The sequence below is a fragment of the Mytilus edulis genome, chromosome 5 (assembly GCF_963676685.1).
Source record: "Mytilus edulis chromosome 5, xbMytEdul2.2, whole genome shotgun sequence".
NCBI classification, from domain to species: domain Eukaryota; kingdom Metazoa; phylum Mollusca; class Bivalvia; order Mytilida; family Mytilidae; genus Mytilus; species Mytilus edulis.
In genome coordinates, this window is record NC_092348.1 from 36,272,315 (window position 1) to 36,296,482 (window position 24,168).

A 24,168-nucleotide genomic window follows, 5' to 3' on the forward strand; every position below is an offset into this window, starting at 1 on the left:
ATAAATACAGGGATTCGGAAACAAGATAAACTTAAATCCGTCTCCCTTATACATTTGTAGCTATGCATGTGTTTCCGGGTTTATAATTCAACAGAAGTCTTGGGATGGTCACTCCTATTTATACAATTTTCAACAATTATATAGTACCGTAGGTGTTCCTTCATTAAACTTTCTGACCTTCCTGTTCTTATCGCCTATACTTCAACTCCGGATTTAGAACTACTGTCCAATGGGAATATTTACGTAAGCAAGCGTATATAAGTCACTGGAATATTCCGTGATATCAGTATTTCGTTTTTCGTATAGCAAAGGATGTACAGCGCTAAGGCTCTGATTCTTTGCGCCGTCGCCGTCTATCAGACGGTGACACTTTCGGATGCAGCAGGTCAGTGCTTTTGTTTGTTTTGGGGGTTTCTCGTTTTTTTCCTATTTCCTTTAATTTTTTCCCGTTCAATTATATATTTTTTTCCAATTCGTTTTCCAATCAAATCTTGGTTCTCTATTAAAGAGAATACCTCCGTGCCTCAAAGACTTTAAAAACCCAAGATACAATATTCAATTAAACTACACTATTCATATTGAAAAGACTCATATTCTTACAAAAGAGAGGCTAAATGTACCCGAGGGATTAAAACTCATAAGTCGAAAATAAACTGACGACGCCATTTCTAAAAAAGAAAAACACAAACAGACAAACAGACAAACAGACAAACTGACAAAAAAATTGTACATACAACCTTTTTTTTTTTACTTTTGTTTTAAATATAATACAACTAATGTTATCAATTCTTAAATGAATGAATGCATTCTTTCACTAAGAAAGTGAGACAGATTGAATTTTCTTAATATTTCATCAGAATACGGAATATAGGCCTACATGATATTTCATGACTCTATGTTCGATGTTGGAATTGAATCTGAAGGATAAGAGACAAAAAGAAACTCTATTATGTATGCATAACATTTTTTTCAAATCTTTCATGTTATATATCTCTGCTAGTGTCGTACAATTTTTTATTTAAAATGTTTCATCTTTGTTTCGTTTGAAAGGAAAATGGTGAATGTGCTTTAGAAGAATTATTTAGTATACAAACCTGCATTGATAACTTTTCTTCATTTCGTACTATTTAAAATTTAAGTACCCCCTCCTAAAATGATACAAATAATTATAGAAAAACTAACCGAAGAATTCAAATATGGGAAAAAAAAGTCAACAAGTGACAGACGGAACAACACATTAATTCACGAATGCGCATAGTACCGCATAAGTTGTTCGGTTACCAGTTGAATATTTGTTAATATTTGAATACGAGTTGAATATCTTTTATAGCACTTATATATTGTCACAATACTGGTAACTATTCCGAACGTGTTTACAAGACAAGGTAACAGCTGACCGATTCAGTCTTACCTAACATAGGCACGATAGAGATGAGATTATCAGTAACCATACGTGACTCGAGTTGTTCTTGTCAAATGATAAGACTTCATGAACTATTAATTCATCTCCTCTTAACTCAGTTTACAGTGTAGTAAATATTTAAAGATAGATCTAAGTAATTCAAAATTATTAGCAAAAAAAATCTACTTTTTGTACATACAGATGGCCAAAAGATAAACTGTTACTTTTTTAAATTTTTATTTATTAACAATGAATTTATAGTTTTGCTTCAAAAAGAATATACGATGGCATATCATTAACAAAAGAAACTATAATGACAATATGATCAGCAAGTCTGAAAGTCTGAAACACTAGGGGAAGACCATTTGATTTTCTTGGGGAAGAGGTTTTTATTTTTCATCTGTTACTACACATGCTATTTTTTTTTCTTTCTTTCCGGAATTTCGTATTGCGGAATATTCATTTGCATCCTGTCTTGTGAAAATTATTTATTTTCAGTTATAAATAACCAGGTCAAGTTGTTCATTTTCAAAATCCTCCTGCATCCCCCTTAGAAAATCTAATGGTAGTCCACTTAGTAAGAGGATAAAAAACGCACAACAACACACATGAGATCACGAAAACAGCAATATGTGTTTTTTTTTGGTCGATGGGTTGTTACATGTATCTATTGACGAAGATATCGCATCTCCTTGTCTTCATTATTATACCATACTATATCATTTCAAGATAGAAATGTATACAAAGTACTTAACCTACTAATATAGTAGGAAATGGGTGAGCGTCTTCTGTATTCTATATATTTTCATAGGATTTTCCTCCACATTTGTTTTTCATTTTTTTTCATGATATTTTACCCCCCCCCCCTTTTTATTTTACTAATATTTGCCTATCATTCCTTCGTTTATTGTTCATTCATTATTCCTTATTTTGAAACTCCATCACTAAAAACCCTGCTTTTTGAATGAAACAATATATGTACCATTATATATGTACAGGATCGTATAGGATATTTTTGTCTCTTGTTGCATTAAACCTTCACAATACACAGGCTATGCCTGTTGCCAAATCCAATTCAATTTATTTGGATAAAATACTAAATCTTCACAATAATATCATCTCAAACCACTGACCGTTTTCCACAATTGTCTTATAATAATTCAATCTCCGTTATTTGAGTTAGCACTGTATTATTTGCATAACGGAATTTAGGTGTATCTGAACAGTGTGATTGGACAAAATATACAGTATCAACTGAACATACTTTACCAAACTGAGGGATGAATCATTTCTGAATAGTATAATCAATGCACTCAAATGGCCATTATTATCTTTTCTATATTTTTAAAGACTATTTTTCTATATTCTTTATTACTTTTTTGTCCTTTTATTCTGCACTTTTTGTTTATCTAATATTCTGTAAACCCAACCAGACCTACCTCAATTATATATCAATGCCCCCTCCTCACAATATTCTGTAAACCCAACCAGACCTACCTCAATTATATATCAATGCCCCCTCCTCACAATGCATATGAATTTTGACGCTACACTGTTTATATGAATCGACTTGTCGCAATCTTCTGCTTATTGTGTGGTTGCTAAAATAGAATTGAAAATGGAAACAGGTAATGTGTCAAATAGACAAAAAAACGATCAAAGAGCACAAGACGACACGAAGCCATGTACCAACGGGTTTTCAACGCAGCGAGAAAATCTTGCACCCGGAGGCACTCTTCGGCTGTTCAATAAACAATAACGTACACTTTAGTTCAGCGAAATGGACGAAACATATAAATGAACGCAAATTTAAAAATAAAACCGCACAAGACTAACAAAAGCGATAGAGGTTACGAACTTCGGGCAGGTGCCCTCTCAGCCCTCTGTCTATACCTATGGCCAGTGTGGAATTAAAACACACAGCAATACGCACAGTAAAACTCTGATGTTAGAAAAGTAACAGAAAAACAAAGCAAAATGACAAAGTTCACCATAAATACACAATCAAAATCAAAATCCACTTGATGTAAAGCGTAAATGAGTGAATATGGCGATACAGTGACTGTCCATTTTCTTTGTGTAAACAAACACTCAGCGAAAGGCATTATAGAAAGTTATATGTTGTACGTGAAATTCGGCAAGGTTTTGTCAGAGAGATAATAAGAAACCTGGGTGTCTTAAACTTTAACAAAATGTTTAAGTGGTGTTGGCAAACCATTTTAACTTATTGTATTATCTGTACTAACTTTCTTTTACAGGATGTTCAACAAAAGCAGATGTAACATTCGTTTTAGATTCCTCAGATACAGTCGGACAAACAAACTTTGCAAAACAATTAAACTTTGTTAAGAATACAGTGAACAATTTAGATGTAGGTGGAGACAAAGTGCGCGTTAGTACTGTGACGTTTAGTTCAGGTGTGCATAATCAGTTCTTCTTGAACAATTATGGCACCAAAGCAGACGTTATGAATGCCATTTCTGGCATTAAGTATCTACCAGGAAACACAGATACTGGTGATGCTATCAAATACGTCACACAAACAACATATACTCCACAACACGGCTCCAGAAGCGGAGTACCACATATCATGGTTCTCGTCACCGATGGACCGTCAGTAACCAAGGATATAACAAAGTTAAGAGCTCAAACCGCCAAAGACAACGGCGTTATCGTCTATACTGTTGGTGTTGGAGGAGGATTTGATAGAGATGAATTGAAATCAGTCTCCAGCAATCCAGACTCTCGTTATTTCCTCACGGCCGATAACTTTGATTCCCTAAACAGCTTGTCAGAGCTTCTGGCAACTAAAGTATGCAACGGTAAGCTGGCAATTTTCGTAAATGGGAAAACAATAATTTGAAGAAAAAAACAATGAACGTTTGATTATCTTCTTATTAAATGTTGAATTCAGAATTTATATTTTCAAGTCTTGAAGTCTTGGCATCTATAGTTATTGGTACTGTTGTTCACTATATATATATTATATTATGTGTATTACTTCTCATTTCTTATATTGACATATCATCTTAGATTATCTTATGTTGCTTCTAATATATATAAATATTCGAGTTCGCATATTCCATGTCCTCCATCCCTTTTTGTCTTGTTGTTTTTACTCATTTGTGTGACTATGTAAACGGTTCTATCCCGTTAGTTTTGCAACAAAATCGAAATGATAAGTGACATTATCTCTTTCAGAGGTACCAGATCGTAGTATGCTGCCAACAACAACAGGTTAGTATTAATAAGCTTCGTGTCCACCATAATAAAATGCGTCTCGGTATGTTGTTTCTTTAAATTAACTCATTTACTTCAATAATTAACTTGGAGAAACGTTTGGTATACGTACAATCCATGAAGTGAAAACATATTGTATATACTCAAATGGCATTAGCTACAATGTAGGCAAAACACGTTTTGTCTCGAACATTAATAAAAGCGGAACATTGAGTTTATAATTTCGTGAAGCAGCAATTTTGGCTCATTTTTTTTTTAAAAAGTAAGCTACAAAACATAGCTATATATACTTGATATATTATTGGCTTCCAAAACAATAATTCAATCCCCCTTTGGATCCGTATGCACTATAAATTAATGTTGTCTCCATGCCTCTACTAACCTTTTCAGATTTACCATTGTTATAGCCATGCATATTTGATAAAATTATTACCCTTATTGTGTCTATATGTACCATAAATTCATTTTTCCCCTACACATAAGCAAACTGAAATTCTTTATCTAAAACATACTCTGATTTACTAGTAACTGTAAGTGAATCTCTACAAGCTTACATTTCACGTTATGTTTTTTTCAGGTTGTTTACAGAAAGCTGACCTCGTCTTTATGATAGATTCATCAAATACAGTTGGTGCACTCAATCTAGAGAAAACAGAAAACTTTATTAAAAACTTCGTCACGAAATTAAATGTCAGCAAGGATGGTGTCCATGTAGGCATTGAGCAATATGGCAGCCGTCCTTCTGCTGAGTTCCCTCTGCGCATGTACAACAACAGATACGATGTTTTAACGGCAATCCACGGAATGCAGATAATGGGAGGTGGAACCAACACCGGTGATGCTATTGAGTTTGCTAAAACCACGATGTTCTCTCCAGCAGCAGGTGCCAGATCAAACGTTCCAAGAATCGCCATTATGGTAACTGATGGTGGAACTTCAGAAACAGCCGCGGCCATTGCTGAAGCTGACAAAGCAAGAGCTGCAAATATCGGCTTAATTGGAGTCGGTGTCGGTGGACTAGTCAACATGCAGGAACTTAACGGGGTTGCCAATCAACCATCAGCAAGTCACGTGATCACAGTCAGCAACTATGACCAGTTAGAAGCAATTTCTAATCAGCTCATGACAATGACATGCGGTGGTAAGATTAAAAAAATGTTTTTTTAAATTCTTTTCTGATAACAGTTTTAAATTTGACTGTTTTAATAACATATCATAAACAACATTTTGAATAAAAAAAGTAATGCAAGAAGACAGAATTTATATAGTTTGGAATTATTTAAAACATTATGTTTTTTGTCTTTTTCAGTTCGAACAAATATTAACTTTGCAACAAGTAAGTAAAATAAGAATAATTATATGTTATATTCATTAATTTTGGTCTTAAAATTTTATTTAAAACCAAACTTAGAGTAGCTTTAAAGTGATTTTTGTTAGAAGCGATGTACTTCATCTCAGGCAAAGTTAACTTTATACTGATGTGTTTGTTTTATTTTTGGGGTTTCCTTTTGGTCATATTTATAAATCCCCTTGCTTTCATTTTTGGGGTTTAAGTTTTAACACTCCTAATGACGATAGATCCATAAATCAAAGAGTCACCACCATCGCCAGAAAAATCGTGAACCCCCATCCCCATTTCCGACAAGGAAAAAAAAGAACGAGCAATATTCCACATACACAAAATAAATAGTGTGCAATATTCCATAAAAATCAAAACGGCATTGGTACAACTTTTAAGGATACCTTTTCTGTTTTCGGCTAAGGATAAATTGAAAAAAATCATCCGAAATGAGTAAATGTAGCATACCGTTAAGTTTTTTCCATGGACGTGCATATGTTAAGTTTCACGAGTTATACAAACACAATTTACGGAATAAACCACCCAAACTGGTGCTAGGGGTAGTTTTTAACTTGCAGTGTGTTGAGAGTTGTTTGCTCCGTAATATGGAAAAAACAATTAAAAATGCTGTTCCTTTGCTTTTTGTATTTTTTGCTGTGCATCTACTGATCTTGTGTCATGGATGGATACCTCAACCGGCGACCTTGCGAGGGCTGTATAGCCAGTCAAGGTCGTTGACATGGTTAAACACTTACACCATCATGGATACTACTTATCATTTATATACAATAACAGTATACGAATGGCATAAGCTGGTTTTCTGCTACCGTCATGTGTGAAATGTTATATTCTATTTTTTGTTGGGAGGTCCACTTTGAATCTTAGCAATTACAGACACTTGTCTCAGAAAACAAATTTCCTATATACCTTAATATATATCAAGGTATATAGGAAAAAACATTCTGAGACAAGTGCCTGTGTTAGCAATGCTGAATATTAAAACAAAATGAGACAACGAGATTAGTATTTGTTTTAAATTTCACGATTTAATATGATTTCATAAGTACACTTGAGAAAACGGATATTTTTTCGGGAATAAATGCGATATGAAAAATGCCATGTAATAATCTGATAATATTGTACATTTATCATTTATGATTTTTGTGTATTTTGGTGTTTCTTTTTACATACTGTTTTCGTTTTATTTTGTTGTTTCTTGTTTGTTTAAAATTTGCATTGCAACACTGTAAATGTTTAATGACAATAAAATTTATTTGAATTAGAGCTAATTTCCTAATGCTTGTAGAGTGAAACTTTGGTTAGCATGTTTGCTTTGTTTGTAAATTGTACAATTGTAATTGGAATAACCTCCAATCAAATTCAAATATAATACATACAGGTTTAACTATGCCTATACATATTGTTTGAAGATGTCAATCTTTATTACAAAGCTAAAGTTATTTTTTTTACAAACAAAAAAGCAAGTCAACCAAAGTTTTACGCTACATGCTCTAAAACTAATCTAAATGTCTCCTCCTCCAGACCAAACTGACTGCCGAGACAAAGTAAACAATTGTCACGAGTATGGATCTAACGTGTGCAGTCAGTACAAAGTATGGGCAGCAGAAAATTGTCAGGCATACTGTCAAACTTGTAAATGTAAGTAATTATTGTTATTAGCATATGCGACTTGTAAAACAAGTGACGGTTTTATATGTTAAGAAATAGTCAGCGGTTTTTGTGTATAAAAATTTCGGTTAGATTGTCAGATATTTTAATTTTTTGAAATTGGTCGTTTATTTTTTGTCACTATGTTAAGCATTATTAATGTCTTGGATTATTGACATTCATAACAAATTAATTTTAAATCAACTCACTACAGGGTTTGTTGTATATCATTTTGAATTACAAATCAAGATATTTTAAACATATATGTTCGCTTGTTTATTAAAAATATTAAATGACATATTATCCCTCACATATATGAGAACAGATTGAATGTCTTTTGTCTCGTAAACTATTCATGAACAGTAAATTACAATGTATGGAAAAAATAAATGAAATCAAATGTTTTTCACCCAATAGGTTGTGTTAACAATCTTTTTGATGACTACCGTATCCATAAATCATTCTTTATATACAATTGTATATGACAAATTACCACGTAAGAGAACCACTTTGTAGGTTTTATTCTTTAACTATTGTAAACGATGACCATGTAACAAACGTTTTTATACCCAAATGGCAGAACATTATTGCGCCTTAAATATCATGGTTAACGGGAGACTTAATGAATCCTTTTCAAAACAGACAATATGTTTGATATGAAATATTATATATTAATATTTGCTATTTATTACCGATAATATATATGTTTCTCTATCTTCAGTCCAATACTCTGTAACGGAATCATGCACAGACGCTGTAGGAAATTGCGCCAGCTATGGAAAAAGTGCGTGTACACAATTCAAACAATGGGCCCAAGACAACTGCAAACAATCCTGTGGATTTTGTCGTAAGTGCATATTAATTTGTTTCCCCAAACAAATCACCGACTTTTTAATTATAGTATTGCTGATTTATAAGTTTACATATTTGTGTATGGTAATATTGCCGATTTAGAATTATATAATATAGTAAAGAAATTGCCAAAAAACTTCAGACTTATGAGAGAAGTCAGATATATATATGTATAACGTGAACTATCATTTCAAAAAATTGAAGCAAGATTGCAATGGATATTTTGTTCACACTGGCAATTTCGTTATTTGAATCATCTATAGGTCCGAGACCACAATTATTTCGTAGTGCATTTCTTTTAGAACATAAATGAAAATAAAAAAAATCCCACCTGCGCTTTCTCAAAGAAACTTTTACAGTGTGTTGTACTACTTTTGGGACAAATTATATCAAAATTGTAGAAAACTTCATCGGCTCTAACTCAAAATATGGACAATTTTATGTTTAGGGCGTCTTGAAATCTTTTGACAGCTTCCGAAGTGCTAATTTTCAACCTTTTTCAGCTGGACCAAATCACTACTTTCCTTTAAAATTCTAGACCCAAATTTTTTTACAGTGTAATTTCACCCCCTACTTGCAATTTGAGGCATTAAACATGGAGAAATTAATTTGGAAGGGGTATAAAAATTAATGGCAAGTAACCCACTGTCAACACTAGGGACTATATTTGTGAACAACGAAAATCAAGGGACGAACAACGAAAATCAAGGGACAACAATTGTGGTCTCGGACCTATAGTTTGTAATTATAGTTGCTATTCCCAATTTAATATAATAACTCATCTGATGAACTCCTCATTTTCTTTTTATATTGATTATAATGCCATACTTACTGTATGACTGACCTTTATAGGATGAGATGACGGTTCTCCGATCAGGAAACACATTGGTTATTTAAGCAATGATGAAAGTCTGTTATCTTAATTTTTTTTTGTTTTCTTTCAGCTGCTTCAGCAATGACAGGAGGATTCTGTAAGTATAACAAATATAACTTTTATCTCGGTTTTTGTAAAAGTTTTGACCTTCAGTGTTTTCACTCGATTCATCTGAAGGCTTTGAAAACTCTTCATGATAAGCAACTCGCCTTTTCAGAATATAAAAGACTATAGGTATCTTATTGTTTGTACACCAAAATGAAATAACGTTAAACCAATCTCAACGTTTTGGTGTACGTTTTTGAAAATATTACCAAGAATGCATAACATTCTGAATAAGCGAATTGAATCATTATCCGTAGTTCTGTAAAAATAGATTTTAACATTTCAATTGCTGTAAATATTGTTTGAAATAATAGTACATGTATGTAGAAGTGCTGGGGTTTATATGATCTTATATGTCTATCATATTGGCCTGAGAGAACATGATTTATTTACTATGTGCTATTGGCTTTAAGTTGACATAGTTTTCAGTTAACCTACTTGAAGTGATCATACATCGGTACCATTGTGTCTCTTATCTCTTATCTTTTTGTTATATATTTATGAGAAACATCACAAAGGAGTAGGTTCAGTAAGACCCCTTTTTGGCCCCAAAATATAGCAGTTTTAGAAAATTGTGAAAATGTAATCTTTAAGCTATATTTTGGAAAGTAAAATGCTTAAGTCATGGTAAATTACTGAAATCTTCAAAATTTTAGCATTTTGGTTAATTTTTAGACGGTTTCCGTCTAAAATGAAAGTGGCCGCATTCCTGTTCATTCATAATATTGAAATGTAAGTTGTATTTGATGATAATACAAAACATACATGTATATAAAGGTTGAGGATGAACACGGATCCGGCCACTTTCATTTTTGACAAAAACCATCTGAAAAGTGACGTTTTTTTTTAGCATATTTGATAGATTTTTCATATTTAAGCTTGAATCAGAGCGTTTTTAGTGACTAAATCAGTTAAAATCTTTCACATAAACTAACCGAATCAATTAAAATAGATACTTAAGTGTTTAAAAAGTGTCCAAAAACTTTCGTTAGATGAACCTGAAATTTGAGGCCAAAATCGGCCCTTACCGGACCTACTCCTTTACAAAATTGACATGATTGACAACATGATAAAACGTTCTTATCAAAGTATGACAAAAAGTTTAATTGTGGAAATGTGATTTTTTTCATGATTATAGCCCAAAAATAGGTAAAAACTGATGAAAAATGGGAAAATCATCAAAATTAGGTACTTTCAAAGGGCCGTAGCAAAAAAAAAAAGTGCACCACCATATGCTTTTTTCTTCACCAATTTTTTTTTACAGTCATCTAAACCCAAAAAACAGGTTTAGAAAAAAGTTTAATTCTAGAAATTGTTGGCTCCTCAGAGGTGTACATCCTTAACTGCTTCGGCCTGTTGATTATAAAGGATAAACCTAAAGTTTGAAAAATTATCCCAAACACGTGATCCCAAATAATGTTTGCATATTCCAATCAAAGAAATTATCATGGTCATTAATTATATAAACGAAAACGAGGCGATAAGGAAAAATAGGTTTTGGCTTGGTTTCTTTCCCCTTTCACCGAAGCCTCAATTTTACCCAAACATTTGCAAAAGTTTCGTAGGTGTTTTCTGGGACTAATACATTATCTATTAGTCCTAGGTGTTTTCAAGAAATTGTATATCTAAATATACAGTTCAATAATGCTTTCAAGGAGTTTTAAAATCTTTGGTCCTTTTGCAAATGCACTTGATATTATAACATGAAATTTCGCCAGAGAATTTAGTTCATCAGTATCAGAGACATATAATACAATGTATTATATGTCTCTGTCAGTATTAAACTTGAGGTATTAAACCTGTAAGATACTTGTAAGATAGTGGAAGGATGTTATAACTTTTAACCCACCTTATTTCGGTACATGTCACTTATAGAATCACTTATAAAAATTATAATGTGAATTGACCAATTTGCCTTAATTGGAGTCTTTCACTATAAAAGTTTGTCAGTTCCTGCCTTTATGAAATGATTTACCAGACTGAAGAGATCACCTGTATCCTATTACTTGCACTTTTGAAGTCCACCAAGCATCTTTGTAATTTGTGCAATATAGCTTTTTTTTCGATTGCCTGTTCAACATAGAAATGAAGTGACAATGCCCCCTAAACGCACAAATGCATGATGCTCACTAGAACCAAAGTTTTTGTCAGAAATACAGAAAAAAATATAATCTTGATGTGCTTTTTTTTCATCCCTGCAGACATGGCAAAACATGATGAAATAACAAACACTTGTTTCACCTGATCTGGTCCACTCGACAACACCACTGAGTAAATCACCTACTACAAAATAAAAAATTTAAAAAAATGCATGCCAAATTAAATAATATGTTTGTTTTCTGTTATATCTACAGACATGTCTGCCATTATCTTGATTTTGGTGGTTTCATTCTGATTTTCATGCCACAACCTGAATTGCGATCACGGGGGGGGGGGGGGTAACTTCGATATTTTTTTGGTAGGGGTGTGCCATTTTTGCCTCAAAAAACGTACCCATTTTAATATAACATTCACTGAAATTCAGAACCTATAGTTATATAAAAATTTAAGAAAGAATGACCTATACTTATATACAATATTTAAAATATGACCCATGCTTATATAAGCACTAACTCATCATCACTCATAATTCATAAATATACCAGCTACCCTTAAGTTTTTATATATGAATTGACATCGTTTGGTGCACATATATGTTATTGTTATATATGATATGTAGATGAAATACCCCAAATCAATATACAGTTATCAAACGTAAATGCATTTTAATATAGGATGTCATTAAAAAGGAGGGTCATTTTTATATAAAATCTCGCAAAATTATGACCCATATTTTTGGCACATCCCTGTATACCCAATAATAGGAAGTTACCCCCCCCGTGATTGCGATATTGGGATCGATCGTAAAACAAATCAAAATCCTGATTTTCTCAAAATATACCTGTAAAAATTAATTGGTTACCGATTTTGAAGTTTTTCTGATCATTTATACAAATCTATAATTTTACCTGGCGACATTTTTATGACAAAAATCAGTTTAACCAACAGTCACAACAGGTGTAATAATTTGTTGTTACCGGTACATGTAATCTAGCTGCTTATCTGATCATGCTGATGGGTCATATCAATCCTCAAAATTAATTAATTTGTAAACAGAATCGGTCAACTGTCATTTCAATTTTAATCAATTTATTTGAGGATCACATTTTGCCATGTTTACCGTATTTTCATGACAAATCGTAATTCACTGAAAGACGAAAACTGTAATGAACAAATTTGAAAACAGCGTTGCATGATCTGGAAATCTGTTTTTTTTTTTAATCGGAAGTGTTTCTGTCCACTTCTCCTCTCTATAGTCCTCCACCAGTAAGAACACCTCTGAACATAAAGAAAGATAATTCAAATTTTATTCTTTTTCTCATTAATCATGTTAATACTGATAGACTATTAACTTATAAACTAAAATTCTTTCTTCATCTTTCTAACTTAAAGACATTTGGGCTAAGATAGGCTCTTTCTAAGCTCAAAATATATAATGTAGGTAGGGAAATTAGAAACTTGCTATTTTTTAATTTTGCCATATATCTATTGTCCAATTCATTTCAGTTATTACATATCATGTCTGTTTAGCTGGGGAAGTCATAAAAACACTTCCCAAACATTATTTATTTTGGCATCTTCTGTCAATGTCAGTAGGAACATAAACAAGTGCTATGTCTTGAATCTATATTAGGTGCACAGGTGTTTCTTGTTCAGATTCAATTTGAGGTACATTTATTAACAGACACTGTCATACATTTTGGCAAAAGGTCTGGATGAACCTTACAGAAAGTAGAGACTTCTTTTTCCCACTTTCATATCAACTAGCATCATCATGTACATGTATGAAAAATCAGTCTGTAAAATTTTGAATAAAAAATATGCGAATTAATGAATGATGACATATTATATAGTACAATGTAAATTGATAACCAAACCTTTAAAGATTCTTATAAATATGAATCTGCATTATCGCTATTTTACAAAATTTTCCTTTGATCTTACTGGCTGATAATTTCCTTTCTCAGCACAGTAGCATGAGTAGTGTGATATGAAAATGATCACTAGAAACTAAGGGTGCATGTACCGTTGTCAATGAAATTATCAAAGTCATCATATGTAAATTAGAGATAAAAAGATTGGTATTGATTATCTCAACTCAATTACTTTTTCACTTAGGCTATACTGGCTCATGCAAGAAAATCAATCTTGTTGAGATGACTAATAATTATACAGGAATTTTTCAGTAATAATTATACCTGTACAATGTATTTACAAATGTAACAATCTTGTAAAGTAAAAGTACAATGTGCATGTATGTAGGTATGTTTTCTATATATATTTTAACAAACAAAAGTACTTCAGACTTGTGCATGTTGTGCTTTGATCATAATCAAGTTTGGAACCAGAATTTTGAAAAGGGGTCCCCCTGGTAGGACAATGTAAAAACTTGGACTTGTAGTAAAAGATCTATCATAATGCATTAACCATATTATAGAACCATAAAGATTAAGGGTCCAGCCTGCCCTCTAAATCCGTTTTTTATTGGTACTATATTAACATTATAATGTACATACATGCAGGAAATATAGTTTCATATGAAAGTTTGAATTGTCTATGCTGGATGAAATAAAACTAAATGAAATGATTTTGATTGTCTTTACAGACAACCGATGTGCCTACAAAGGAAAATCATACAGCCCTGGACAGAAATGGAATGATGGCTGTGATTATGAATGTGTTTGTCAAGATGGCGCCACTGGAAAATACCAATGTTATAACAGGTTTGTTTGGGAAACAATTCATACTTGATAACTTACACAACTACTTTTTTATTTAAACTGTTAAATTGCAAGATACATTAAGCTTGAATGATGGTCTAGGTCAAGTTTAGGGGACTCGGTGGTCGAGTGGTCTTAGCAGATACTACTGTATTCACTAGCCAGTCAACACTGAGGTTTTGAGTTTGAACCCCGCTCGTGCAGGTGCACTTGACTCCAATGTTAAATGACTTGGATTGTCAGTTTTCCTATCGAAGGTTGATGGTTTTCTCTGGGCACTTCGGCTTCTTCCACCAATAAAAACTGGCCGCCAAGAAATAGCTTAAATGCGGTGCTTCAAAGTGGTGTTAAAACATCGAAAATCAAAAATCAAATGGTAGCATTGCAGTATTTTACCCAAAGCGTTGATGAAAGAAGCACAATTACTTGCTGTTATTGCAACTTGAATTTATAGTACAGTGCCTTCTTTTTATGCCCCACCTACGATAGTAGAGGGGCATTATGTTTTCTGGTCTGTGCGTCCGTTCGTCCGTCTGTTCGTTCGTCCGTCTGTCCCGCTTCAGGTTAAAGTTTTTGGTCAAGGTAGTTTTTGATGAAGTTGAAGTCCAATCAACTTGAAACTTAGTACACATGTTCCTTATGATATGATCTTTCTAATTTTAAAGCCAAATTAAACTTTTGACCCCAATTTCACGGTCCACTGAACATAGAAAATGAAAGTGCATGTTTCAGGTTAAAGTTTTTGGTCAAGGTAGTTTTTGATGAAGTTGAAGTCCAATCAACTTGAAACTTAGTACACATGTTCCCTATGATATTATCTTTCTAATTTTAATGCCTAATTGTATTTTTTATCCAATTTCACGGTCCATTGAACATGGAAAATGATAGTGCGAGTGGGGCATTCGTGTACTTTGGACACATTCTTGTTTACAAATGTTTGCCCCATGATATTGTTAAGTAGCCAAACTTTAAGGTCTCCTCATCTTAACACTGCAACAAACCACAAAGTACATGTCCAGTTCTCAAATGCCTGAGTTATTCCAGAGTTTCATGCTCCTGAAAGCAGAAAAGAACGAAACTTTGAATTTGTACAAATCCTACTTCAAGGATATCAAGACAAATATAGGCACAATAAAAGAATCTTGATAAAATTTAACATTTTTGTCAAATTTTTACTTAAAAATTGGCACAGTCTAGTCTGTTTTTCTTGGATTTCTTTCACTTTATTAACATATTTACCTTAAAATCTCATTTTATTCATGATTTACTGAACTTGGTCATTTTTGACATACTTGTACATAGTCATATTCTTTTTTATTTTAAAGGTTATTGATACTTTCTGGAGAGATACAACCACATTCAATATTAAATGAAAGTGTAATACTAATTATATTTTTACAGGTGCCCTGTATACTACAACCTACCATCATTGTGTACTCTTGTCAGGAAACCAGGAGAATGTTGTTTACAACCTGTCTGTAATTTTAATCCATCTATTCAGAAATTTGAATCAGCAGGAAAGGGACAAAACCAGCAAGGAATTGGTAGGTGTTTTAATTATAACACTCATCAGACGCATTTACATTTTTTAAAGATGAATTTTATGAAGTTAGCATTTTATATTCAAGCACTGTTTATACATAGACAAGCTGTGTCAACTTTTGTCTGAAGTGTAGCACACCTGATTTAAATGTGCATTTTTAAGTAACTGTTAGATATATTTTGGAAAAAACCCAATTTTCTTCAAATTTTCAAAAATATGATCTATATTAAATGGGTGTTAACCTATTTCTACTGTGGGTCTCATTGGGGTCTAAACATGACGATTTTTTGTAAGCGTGACACGTGAAAGTCAAATTATTGTGCCATGAAAGTGGGAAATTACAAAAAAATGAGAATTGCTCACATACATAGTGTAAGCAGGATACAGGAATCTGACAAGACAGTAAGCCGGAACTGGGATCAGAACTGCAAATGAGACCCCTTCTACTCTGCTTTACAAAATTAATCTAGATGTTATTTCAGACTTATTATGTGAATTTCATTGCTGCTTTTCAGATGTTTGTGTATACAAGGGAAAACAATATTACCAAGACCAGAGCTGGACTGATGGATGTGACTACCAGTGTACATGTACTGATTCTAAAACAGGACTCTACCAGTGTGAACAATTGTAAGTCTTAATATATTTCAGTATTACAGATGGCTAGATTTTCAGAGAAGAAAGTTGATGCATTTCTTATAATTCAAAAATTTCTTTGATAGAAAATTGAGTTCTGCAGAATTTTTATAACAAGCTTTACAGTTATAATAAATGATGCATCACTGAAATATAAGGGGTAATGGGGCAGTTTTCATCACGGTTCACGAAATGTTAAATTTGCTGATCACAGTTCACAGGAAACACAACAAAACTGTTCACGAAAAAATAACAGTTTAACACCTTCATCACAGAGATGTTTATCAAATTGAATTGAAAACAAGTCAAGAAAAATGCACTATTGATATGCATGAGACATGGATTATAAATCCTTGAAAAAACTTATCATGGGAAGCAAATTTGTCATAGCTAAAATAAAATAGAGAAAAATACAAGTAATAGATAGGCAGAAAGTGTAAATGGCAAGATTGTTCTGCAATACAACTTGTTTTTAAAATATGAACAAAAGTATTTGACAACTTTTAGAGGTCATAGGTTATGTGTCAATTATTAAAAGATTTTAAAATAATTTAATTTTGCACTTATTTTTCAGATGTCCATCCTATTCTGTTCTCCCCCAGATCTGCCATTTAGAACAGACACCAGGACAATGTTGTAAGAAACCAGTCTGTGAATTTACCCAGCAAGCTGGTACCTTCTCTGGTAATGGAATGATCAGTGGAAATGGAACCAGTAAGTTTAAAAGTTGTAGTCTTAAAAATGCCTCTTTTAAGTTTAGACAATGTTTTATGCCCTATCGTAGTTAATGGGGGCATTATGTGTAACCCTTGACCATCCTTCTGTCTGTCCCGTTTTCATGCACTCTTAATTAAGTTTTCCTGATTCAAATTTTATGAAACTCGAGCACTATGCTGAGAATCACATCAAGCAGATAGAACTTACCCTTGGGCAGTGAGTAATTTACCACTCTAGAGTTATGCCCCTTTTATGTTGAAAAATTGCTTAACTTGAGCGGGGGTATTCCATGCCAGGATGATAAACCAGTAACTTTTATCTAGATATCTATTTACTTGTGAAGAGTTACTGCATAGTTCTTCTTTCTATGATGAAAAATTTAAACTTTTGTACTGATAGATCATCTTTTTCATATTTATAGGAATGCCAGTACTATATTTAAGTAGAATTTGTATTGTCTGTGTACCTTTTATTTGAAAATATCTCTTTTCTAGGCATGCAGTCACCATTTTCTACAGGGCCTTGTGTTGACTTGGTAACCTGCTCTACATATGGTAATAATGTATGTACACAGTATAAAGACTGGGCCATGAAAAATTGCAAAAAGACATGTAACTTATGTAAGTAATCTGTTCTGTTTGAAACAAGGCTATACCAAAAATGGACAAAAATGTGAGATTAATTATTGTGCAAATAAGATTGCACGTGTTCTCTATCTATTTATACATAGGAGCCTTCAAGCTTTTTCTTTAAATCATAGTTTAGTTGGATTCTCTGGCTTGTAGAGATGAATTTTACAAGCCCAGTAATCTGTGGTTATTTAAAGAGAAGACCGGCGACATCAATACCATTACTGTTGTCGGCTTCTAGTTCAGAGATGAATAATTGTATAAAACAATAAATTGTAAGGATTTTGTTTTCAAGCTTCTCTTGAAAAAATAATAGAATTATTACACAATATTTTGAATTTACTATAACAATCAACCAAGACCAGATTTTAGGTTGAGATCAACAAGGCCCTAGTCAAAATCTTGTGATGATAACAAGATCAGATATATTATTCTGAAAGACAAAAAAATGGTGATAAAAGTCTAGGTACATATAGTACACAGTTGTAAAGTTTGCAACAAAAACAATATACATTGTTATTGTAAAAATTATGTGTTTAAAACTTAATTTATTCTGATAAAAAATATTCAATATGAAGTTCCTTTGTTTATTGGCAAAAATAAAGTTTGCATTTTAGTCAACTTTTGATGACCCACATTTTGAAATAAGGCATCAGCATCTAAATAAACTGATTTGTTTTAATATTTTAGGTCCAAGCACACAAACTGCAGGAACAAGCGGTAAGAATTTTTATGCCCCATTTATGGGCATTATGTTCTCTTGTCTGTGCGACTGTTCACCCATTCATTCATTCGTTTGTTCGTCTGTTCCTCCCGCTTCTGGTTAAAGTTTTTGGTCGAGGTAGTTTTTGATGAAGTTGAAGTCCAATCAACTTTAAACTTAGTATACATGTTCCTTATGAGATGATCTTTATAATTTTAATACCAAATTAGAGTTTTTACCCCAATTTCATGGTCCACTGAACATAGAAAATGATAATGCTGATGGGGCATCCGTGTACTAGGGACACATTCTTGTTTTATTTGGAGTCAAACTATGTCTTTCATTATAAGCCTTGATAAACATTTTCCATTGTAGTAAAGAAAATCCCTCTTGCTTTCAGTACTACAGATAATCTGTCAATGTATTGGTATATTATTTATTTAAGATTTATTTTGGTTATGATTGTAATTGTTGTTATAGGTTTTTGTGTATTTTCCTTTGATCTTTCATGTGATAATTTTTCATATCATGCGATGTATACTCACTTGAAATTGGAAACTATCTTCAGAAACTAAAGGGGAATGTGCTGTTGTCAATTTAAACATCAACAGTGTCATATAGGACGAAATAGCTTCAATTTGAAAATCAACAGTGTCATAGACAAAATATAGCTTCAATTTAAACATGAACAGCGTCATATTTCTAATTTCAATGGCCAATCAGAGATTTTCCCCCATTTTCACGGTCCATTGAACATAGAAAATGATAGTGGGGATGGGCATCTGTGTACAAGGGACACATTATTTTTTCTTCTTACTATAGTTGAAAATGACAGATCACTGGTCTCACAAAAAGTTTGAAAAAATCTGTTAAGATAACCTTCCATATATACTTTTTTCATCAAAAGGAAAATCATGCATTTTGTGCGTGAACACAACTTGCCTTTTATTTTAATTTCTATAATGTCTGCTACACAATGCAATATATTAGTCATCATGTATTTCAGATCGTTGTGTATATAAAGGAACATCATACAAACAGGGAGAAGCCTGGTCGCCAAAATGTGACGAGAGATGTTCCTGTGAAAATGCCAAATATGGTTATTATAGATGTGTCAATACGTAAGTCAGATATACATGATAAAGTTTCAAATATATGCTCAAAATATTTTAACCGATTTATACTACATGTACTAAGAGACAAGATGTTATGATTTAAAATTTTTAGTAAAATATATTTTATGTTTAATGTCCATCATGTTGTAAGTCATAGTAAACTTTGGATACTGTGATTAAACTCCTTTTTTAAACATAAAATTTTGTTCTTAAAATGTTTTATTGATAGGTAAACTCCAGCTGATACTTGGGAAAGGTTTGATTGATTTCACAATACCTATATTTAGGTAAACAAATATTTTTATATTACGGCTTTAAGTGCTTATGTGTAAATTTTACTAATTAAATAATTTGAGGTATTGAAATTTGGAAAACTGACACCCACTCTTACAAAATGCAACTTCTCACATTCCTCCAATGTTTGCTTGGGAAGACTAACATGACACATGTCACTAATGGAGCAGGAACTATGTACCCTTTAGAGGCACCCTCTGACTATTGCACGGATTCCTGTTGTTGAATCATAAGTTTTCTGTGTCAAGCTCTGTGAACTGTTGTTTATTTGTTTGTCTTTTTTTCTCTTGCCCATGCTTACATTTGTTGAATAACATCTAGGGATCAACTTTTGATATTCAACATTAGACAAGTTTCTTTTATATACAATAATGTATATCAGAGGAAACCATTTATTTTAATATCATATGTTTATAATTGTTAAAATTCTCATTTGCAACCTGTAGAACGTTCAGTTGCTTTTCCATGAGAAAACCATGCAAAACAGTTGGGAAGCAAGGTTGGCCAATCTTCATCAATTTGTGTTATTAGGTTAAACCTTATCACTCTTATTGTCAATTCATAAATATATTTGGTCTGATTAATGTATCTTGACAGTAAAGGGTGTCACCTTTATTCCTTCAACGAGGTGTGTAAAGGGGGGTATCTGCACGCAAGAACGCGAAATGAAATTGCCATTCCACAATGAATGAACACTTAGAAATGTCTTGCACTTTGATCTTTTAACCGATTTAACGAAACACAGTGAATAAGGAACCTTTTTCATGGCTGCACGTGAAATAAAAATGGCAAAACAGGTTGCATGAAAATAACCCTTTACCACCCTATTTACATGTTTAATTTTCATATAAAAACCAATGTTAAATACTCAAAATAATTATTCAATAAATTTCACTTAGTTTTATTTTTTCAGTTGTCCCACGTACACAAATTTACCATCCGGATGTAATCGTGTAAGACAAAATGGTGCATGTTGTCAAAAGGTACAGTGTACAAATGGAGTGTTTCTGACTTCTGCTACTAACAGCTATTCTCTTGGAGGTGGAGGTGGAATTCAAATCATCAATCAAAACTCAAATCTATTCCCCGTACCAACAATACCTGGACAACAACAGGGAAATTCAGGAACAGGAATTATGCCACCAACAATTGGTAAATTGTACATCAGTGATACAATTATTTAACTATAGTATTACACTCTGGTTCCTAGAGTAATGAAATATAACGATTGTTTTGTGTTTTTGTAACTCATTTCACATACACTTCTACGTAGTATCAATTGGCATTGTACATCTCTTTTGTTACCCTTATGTTTTTTGGTTTCTCGTAGCAAACATGGATATAGTCAAAGTTATGAGAGAGAGGCAAAGATAACAAAGGGATACACAAACTCACGAGTTGAATACAAACTGACAACGCCATGGCAACAAACTATAAACAAACAACAGTCTACAAAACACAACATTAAAAACTAAAGCAAGAACAAATGAACGAAAAAAAAAAAGGTACACTTCTATTATCAGCAAACTATCTTAAAATAGATTACTTTATTTGATTGAAACTTTTGACATCATGCTGGTTACCATCAGCTTATGATCAAAATAATTGTGACGGTTTTGCTTGGCAAATATGAACAATAGGTTTACAATTTTGGGGGATATATTGTACAAATTGAACCTTTATTATACAGCGGGATGTCTTTATGATGGACAAGTGTATTCACAAAATCAGGCTTGGATGGACGGATGTTCCAAATACTGTGTATGTGTAGATGCTTCCAAAGGCCAATTGTCATGCAGGGAAAGGTAAGTACCATATAGCAGGTTATTTTTGTAGGTGTGTAAATTTTTGCTTATTTTCACCAATAGAACAAAATCGCCAAAATAAATTCCGTCAATTTAAAAGTGAACATGCAAAGGTATTGAGAAATGTTTTGAATCCGCTAAATTATTTTGTATACTTTATTCAATTAAAATCACGAAATTTTTACACCTGCAAAAATAACTTGCTATACAGTATTTTCTGTTTAGAGTAAATGTAAATCATGTAGTAAAGTATACATGAAATTTTGGGGTCAAGATTGTATTTATGATCAAAACCGTTTTTTGTTGACTTGATATCTAAATCTTTCAAGGTTTATCAATACTTTGATGGTTCAAACAAAAGAGTGCAAAGACGTGATCATTATTTAGATTCTTATCCAATCAATGTCATTCAACTTATAACTAATATCTTATACTTTGATATTTTATTTACAAATTGATATGTATTTGAATTACTTGCCAAGAAAATGCGTTTTCAATTATTAAACATCTGTTATTAATAATTGGATCAACTACAAATGTACAATCATGATCAAAGGAAGATAACTCTAACTTAAATTTTTGATTTTCCTGGCAAAATATAAATAATTTTTTTTTCAAAATTCACAAAATTGCAAAATGAAAGCAATCTTTACCCTTCAGTGCTCTCAAGCACTTTGAATAAGATATCATATACATAGCTATTATTTTTATAAAGACTTAGATCTGTTCATAAAAGTTTGTTGATATTAATGTGTCTGAAAAAACTGTTGATCTCAAATTTAGTTAAAAAAACACAATCTAATTAAAATTAGTTCTCTACACTTGTTACTTGTTGTTTATATGTCGCACTTGGTCCTTGTGTATATATGTCGTGCAACATTTATGTTTATATGTCAGGCAACATATATGTTTATATGTCAGGTGACATATAACCAACGAGGAGCAAGTGCAGAGAACTAATTTTAATTAGATTGAAAAAAAACCATATTTTAGTGAATTAATATTCTATTATGCACCTTTCTCTTAATGTCCCAACCATACTCTTGAGAGGACTACATTAGAAAATGTCAATTTTTCTAATCAATAATCAAATGATGAGGTCAAGAAATAATTTTTCAAAATGTTAAATTTCAGATGTCCAAAATACACAAACATGTCCCCAACCTGTGTAATGAGCACAGACCTCAATGATCCTTGTTGTACTGCTCCAAAATGTACCTTTGATGCTAATCTTGGTAAAGTACCTCAACCATTACCAACATTTGGAAAGTCTACACTGACATACGCAGTTGTCTCCCCTCAGACTGGAGCAACCCAAAACCAGGGATTTACTAATGCACATATTAAATTGATAAACACAGTTCCCACACCACAACCTCCCACAGTTGATCCAGGAAAACTGTCAGCAGGAGGTTAGTATAGCACTTTCTTTCTTTCTTATGCATAAGCTTCCTATCTTAGGAACACCCCTTAATAGGTAATAGGGAATATTTACATAAATGGGTAAATCATAGATTTTTTTGTCTTTTAAAAGTAAATTAAGATGTGGGTTAGCACTGTGGATTCATTTTTTGCTATGGGAACTAATTTTCATGGATTTAGATTTTTTTTTCTTAGATATTTAACTTTATTTTGTATTCAAGCATTATCGCTGATTTGAACTATGTTAACATTTAAATTTGTTTATTAATTCATACCAACAAAAATTAAATTTTAAAGTATATAAAACAATGAATCCATAGTAGTCAAAGTAGTCAAACAAAGTACTGTAAATTCACAAATTATTGCGGGGTTTTTATAATTGCGAAAAATGCGACAGAGTTGTAAACGCAATAATTTAAACTGGCATTTTAAATTTTTTTATATGAATTAAACAGGATTTTTCACAAAATCGTAAAAATTAAAACTGCATTTAAATCTTAAATGACAAAATCACAATAATAAATGCACACAATAATTTCTGAATTTACAGTACACATTTTGCTTTCTTATTTTTTTCATAATTGAAAGTAAGTGGTAAGGCCACACCAATTTAATTCCCTGTTCGACGGACCCGCCCGCACCTATTTTATTCAAAACAGTTTTTTTTTTTAATTTTTATATTCCCGCTTCCCGCATCAGGAAATGTAATCATGTCCGTTTCCCGCACCATTTTCTGTTTTTGCTTTTGTAAATATTATAAAAAGATATCAACATTTGTTTTTTTAAATCACATTCTAACCTGTTTAAAACGATTTTAAACCTATAAGCACCCCATAACACTGTGTAAATATCTGTGAGAATATTTGTTTCAGCATGAAACGAATTTATCCCACTTGGGAGTGCTCCGATATAAATATATAACAGCGGAAATACCTGTACAGAACAAAACATTGGTTTCTCTCCCCCTTACTTATACAGTGCATTCCGGTTATTTGCATAGCCTA

General features: G+C 32.4%; 1 protein-coding gene across 1 annotated transcript in view; it reads left to right on the top strand.

Annotated features, from left to right (window-relative positions):
- Positions 1 to 269: 269 nt before the first annotated feature.
- LOC139523564 (uncharacterized) overlaps positions 270 to 24,168 on the top strand; it is a 97,569-nt gene continuing 73,670 nt past the window's right edge. Inside the window, exons 1-18 of the mRNA XM_071317682.1 lie at positions 270 to 385; positions 3,661 to 4,224; positions 4,604 to 4,639; positions 5,220 to 5,783; positions 5,952 to 5,978; positions 7,524 to 7,640; positions 8,371 to 8,496; positions 9,446 to 9,472; positions 14,186 to 14,303; positions 15,702 to 15,844; positions 16,359 to 16,473; positions 17,054 to 17,193; positions 17,691 to 17,816; positions 18,516 to 18,545; positions 19,535 to 19,649; positions 20,851 to 21,089; positions 21,628 to 21,742; positions 22,877 to 23,154. Of these exons, the coding sequence (XP_071173783.1) occupies positions 313 to 385; positions 3,661 to 4,224; positions 4,604 to 4,639; positions 5,220 to 5,783; positions 5,952 to 5,978; positions 7,524 to 7,640; positions 8,371 to 8,496; positions 9,446 to 9,472; positions 14,186 to 14,303; positions 15,702 to 15,844; positions 16,359 to 16,473; positions 17,054 to 17,193; positions 17,691 to 17,816; positions 18,516 to 18,545; positions 19,535 to 19,649; positions 20,851 to 21,089; positions 21,628 to 21,742; positions 22,877 to 23,154 (2,953 nt within the window). The 5' untranslated portion in view covers positions 270 to 312. The remainder of the gene's footprint in view (positions 386 to 3,660; positions 4,225 to 4,603; positions 4,640 to 5,219; positions 5,784 to 5,951; positions 5,979 to 7,523; positions 7,641 to 8,370; positions 8,497 to 9,445; positions 9,473 to 14,185; positions 14,304 to 15,701; positions 15,845 to 16,358; positions 16,474 to 17,053; positions 17,194 to 17,690; positions 17,817 to 18,515; positions 18,546 to 19,534; positions 19,650 to 20,850; positions 21,090 to 21,627; positions 21,743 to 22,876; positions 23,155 to 24,168) is intronic.